At 46.4% G+C, this 4282-nt stretch overlaps 2 protein-coding genes across 2 annotated transcripts; one reads left to right on the top strand and one right to left on the bottom strand.

Moving 5' to 3' along the window:
- The first annotated feature begins 177 nt into the window (after positions 1–177).
- Positions 178–1776, top strand: LOC103780676 (tubulin beta-6 chain). The gene is made up of 3 exons (XM_008948365.1): positions 178–283; positions 472–582; positions 704–1776. Exons 2-3 carry the CDS (start codon positions 522–524, stop codon positions 1774–1776), a joined length of 1134 nt encoding a protein of 377 aa, XP_008946613.1. The 5' UTR covers positions 178–283; positions 472–521.
- A 2342-nt stretch (positions 1777–4118) lies between these two features.
- Positions 4119–4244, bottom strand: ATP5E (ATP synthase, H+ transporting, mitochondrial F1 complex, epsilon subunit; the record flags this gene model as incomplete). Its single annotated transcript, XM_008948367.1, has 1 exon — positions 4119–4244. A coding segment is annotated over one exon (126 nt), but the record flags the coding sequence as incomplete, so codon positions are not given.
- Between the last annotated feature and the right edge of the window lie 38 nt (positions 4245–4282).

Below are 4282 nucleotides of genomic sequence, written 5' to 3' on the forward strand. Positions count from 1 at the left end.
ATCTAATACACAAGTTGCAAAACAGCCCCCACTTCAGGCACAGTTCTCACTTTCTGTGCAGTCAGAGATGAGCGCAGCAGAACTGGTGCTGTTCACATTGTGCTGAAAAAAGAAAAAATTAAATCTTTGTGACTGTACTGGACCTCTTTCTTTTTTTTTTTTTCCCTCCCCCAGTTCTGGGAGGTGATAAGTGATGAACACGGGATCGACATCACTGGGAACTACTGCGGGGACGCATCACTGCAGCTGGAGCGAATCAACGTGTACTTCAACGAGGCTTACTGTAAGTGCTCAGCACTGGGGGGGGGGCAGAAAACTGCAGAGCCAACAGGAACGTTAACATAAGTCATTTAAAAAAATGAAAAAAGCTCCAAATCACTATAGGTGTATTGGATTTTTTCAGAGTAGATTTTAAGCCTGTCTTTTTGACTTCTAATACTAATAGTTTGCATTCGTTTTCTCTTGTCCTAGCCCATAAGTATGTGCCCCGCTCTATCTTGGTGGACCTGGAGCCTGGTACAATGGACAGTGTACGGTCCAGCAAAATAGGCCCCCTCTTTCGACCTGATAATTTTATTCATGGTATGTACAGTGTGCTATCAGCAAACTAACTAGAGGCAACTGTCCCAAACTCCCATCTTTGTAGCCTTTAAAAATCCCCTCCTTAACTTTGTGGCTGTTCTTCCTGTCATTCTCTTTACAGGTAATTCGGGCGCTGGAAACAACTGGGCTAAGGGCCATTACACAGAAGGTGCTGAACTGATTGAAAACGTCATGGATGTGGTCAGGAATGAGTGTGAGAGCTGTGACTGCCTTCAGGGATTCCAGCTCATCCACTCGCTTGGTGGTGGCACAGGCTCAGGTATGGGTACACTCCTCATCAACAAAATCAGAGAAGAATACCCTGACAGGATTATGAACACTTTCAGCGTTGTGCCTTCACCCAAAGTATCTGACACAGTCGTGGAGCCATATAATGCCATCCTCTCCATCCACCAGCTAATAGAGAATACAGATGAGACCTTTTGCATTGACAATGAAGCGCTGTACGACATCTGTTTTAGAACTTTAAAGCTCACCAATCCCACCTATGGTGACCTCAACCACTTAGTGTCCCTCACGATGAGCGGAGTCACAACCTCGCTGCGTTTCCCTGGCCAGCTGAACGCAGACCTGAGGAAGCTGGCTGTTAACATGGTGCCCTTCCCTCGCCTGCATTTCTTCATGCCGGGCTTTGCCCCGCTGACAGCTCGAGGCAGCCAGCAGTACAGAGCCCTCTCGGTGCCAGAGCTCACCCAGCAGATGTTTGACGCGCGCAACATGATGGCCGCCTGCGACCCCCGCCGCGGGCGCTACCTGACCGTGGCCTGCATCTTCCGAGGCAGGATGTCTACCAGAGAGGTGGACGAGCAGCTGCTGGCCGTCCAGACCAAGAACAGCTCCTACTTTGTGGAGTGGATCCCCAACAACGTCAAAGTGGCCGTGTGCGACATACCGCCGCGGGGCCTGAAGATGGCGGCCACCTTCATCGGCAACAACACTGCCATCCAGGAGCTCTTCATCAGGGTTTCTGAACAGTTCTCGGCCATGTTCAGAAGAAAAGCATTTCTCCATTGGTATACCGGTGAAGGGATGGATGAGATGGAGTTCTCTGAAGCAGAAGGTAACACCAATGACCTTGTGTCCGAGTACCAGCAGTACCAGGATGCCACTGCAGATGTTGAGGAATATGAAGAGGTTGAAGTAGAAGCCAGCCCAGAAAAGGAAGCGCTGTAAACACAATGGTAACAGCAAATACTCTTTGAATAAGCCTGCAAAAGGAAAAGCAGCAGCCGTCATCTGCTACGGAAAATGACACCGTTCTTAAGAATTTTTTCTCTGCATCTGGCCAAAATATATCCAATATTACAAAACAATGCTTTTGAAATTAATGGCAGCTTTTGAAATTAATGGCAGCTCCAAAACAACTGTTGACACCGAATCTCTTCCAAGAAGGAGCCACTATGAAGACAAATAACCTCGTAACAGCCTTTCTTGTAGCAGAATATTAGAATATTCTTTTTATACACTTTTAATACACTTTTAGAATATTACCAGAGAATGAACGTAGCATACAGCGTCTGTGTCTGTGTGTATGAGTCAGGATGTGACGCAACAACAAAATATCGGAGCAGGAAATTTATTTATTCTTGACTGAACAGCCCATGTTTGTTTGTGAACTTGTCACTGTCAGGGATACGTGCACAGCTCTGAGGCCTGTGAAGGCTGCACTGAGTTTATCACACACTCCACAGACTGATCCAGAATTGCTGACAAGGTCAGTTCCTTAAGTCACAGGGCCATGGTGGAACAACATGAGGCAAAACACTGAATATGCACATTCTTAATTATTTTTTTTTTAAAAAAAGTACTTTAATAGTTCTATCACATTACTCACTTATATTGTTGCAGAGCTTCTCTTTGTTATCATGGTGTGGTTTGTTTCTATTTCAAGCTATAGATTGTGTTTTGTTAGCATACAAAGTTCTGAATGCTGTGTGAAAGTTGTGGTGTGGTTTTGTCCCCCCCCCATGTACTAACTACTGTAAATTTTCTTCCTATCACTCAGTGCAGCAAAATGGATAGAATGGTTTGCAGGTAGCTACACAGAAGTTCAACAGCAATCACTAAATCAAAAACCTATCTTGACTCCAGGAAAAAAATGTTTCTTGCCATTCACAGCCATCTATATAACACTGTATTTATAATATTGTTTAAAATAAAAATGATATAAAATTTCTATAAAATAAAAATTATGTATTAGTCTATAAAATAATACTTTAACCATTTGCCACTTCTGTGCAGTGGGACAACTTGGGCATGCTGTGAAGACAGAGCAGCAGGAACGTGCAGACCCCTCCCCAGAGCAGTGCAGGGGGCAGTATGACTCCCCCCCCGCTGGGAGCAGACAGACAGAGCATTGCCCTTGCCCAGGGAACAAGTGTCCCACTCCCCCCAGTAAAGCAACCCAGTGGGAACGCTGGTCAGGGACTCCTCCTCCTCTTACAGCCTCCCAGGTCTCCATCACTGCTCAGTATTCCAGATTTGGAGATTAGATCCTGTGCAGCACATCCATGGGGAGATATCCTGCTTCCAGCTCATGCCTCTTCAGGCCTCAGCAAGCTGACTGTCACGAGGTTAGCTTTGCTCTAAGCACAGATGGAAAGTGAACACCATGATGACAGAATTTAAAACTCAACAGCGTCCCACTTCCAGCAGAGCACAGACAGAGGTATTTTTAATTACTGAAATAATACGCCTAGATTAAAAAAATCTTAAAAATCAACCTGTGTTGCTACTGAATGGTAGGCTGTGATAAAAGCAGTATTCTGTTCTCCCATAAGTGAAAGGTAAATGTCTGTGCACAATGGAGCACTTTGTTTCAAGAGGAGCAACACTTTCCACACATTTGTTTCACAGAAATGACATTTATTAGCATGCTGATTTACACATAGAGGCAAGTTCTACAGTTAATGTCATGACATTATATTGTAGAGTCTTGTCTTGCCTACAGCTTTGCAGTTATTCATCACAGATCAGCTCCTGTGAGAGATTTAAAATACAAGTTATTCAAATGAAGAATATGTTCAAGGTATACATTAAAAAACAGGTAGTAATAATTAATCTCAGCTCAGGAATGGAAACTGTTCCACCTGGAATAAATCCCAGCTGCTCGTGATGGATGCAGTGTCACAAACAACGACACCAGCAGCACCTGCCTTTCACAGGCAGCAAACAAAGCCTGCAGAAGTAAGTGTACCGACAGGGGAAGCAGCAGTTCTGAGCTGTCTGTTGGCTTAGAAACGCGAGAGGAGACCTACACACACCACCACAGGAACCCAGACGTTCTGCACGAGACAGAACATCTCACATAACTAACACGATTAAGCAGCTTCCCATCCCCCGTGCAGGCAGGACGCAGGCATCTCACGCATTCACACTAAAGCGGGCAGCACCCGAGCTGATTCCCACACACGGCGCGGTACGAGCCGAGCACGGTCGGTACGGACGGTCATTAACCCGGCTCACAAGCAGCGCTCCCGCAGCGAGGCGCCCCAGGCCACTCTATCTCTCACCTTTCATTCCTTCTTGGGCTTCACCGTTTTCACCGTGGCCGCTGCCGCCCTCTCTGCCTCCGCTTTGTACTGAGGCTTCATCGCCGCTCTCACGGCCTGGGCGCAGATCTGGGAGTACCGGATGTAGCTACAGAGAGGGGAGAGAAGGGGGGGAGGGGCAGGTGAGA

The sequence above is a fragment of the Merops nubicus genome, unplaced genomic scaffold (assembly GCF_000691845.1).
Source record: "Merops nubicus isolate BGI_N331 unplaced genomic scaffold, ASM69184v1 scaffold41309, whole genome shotgun sequence".
Classification (NCBI taxonomy): Eukaryota; Metazoa; Chordata; class Aves; order Coraciiformes; family Meropidae; genus Merops; species Merops nubicus.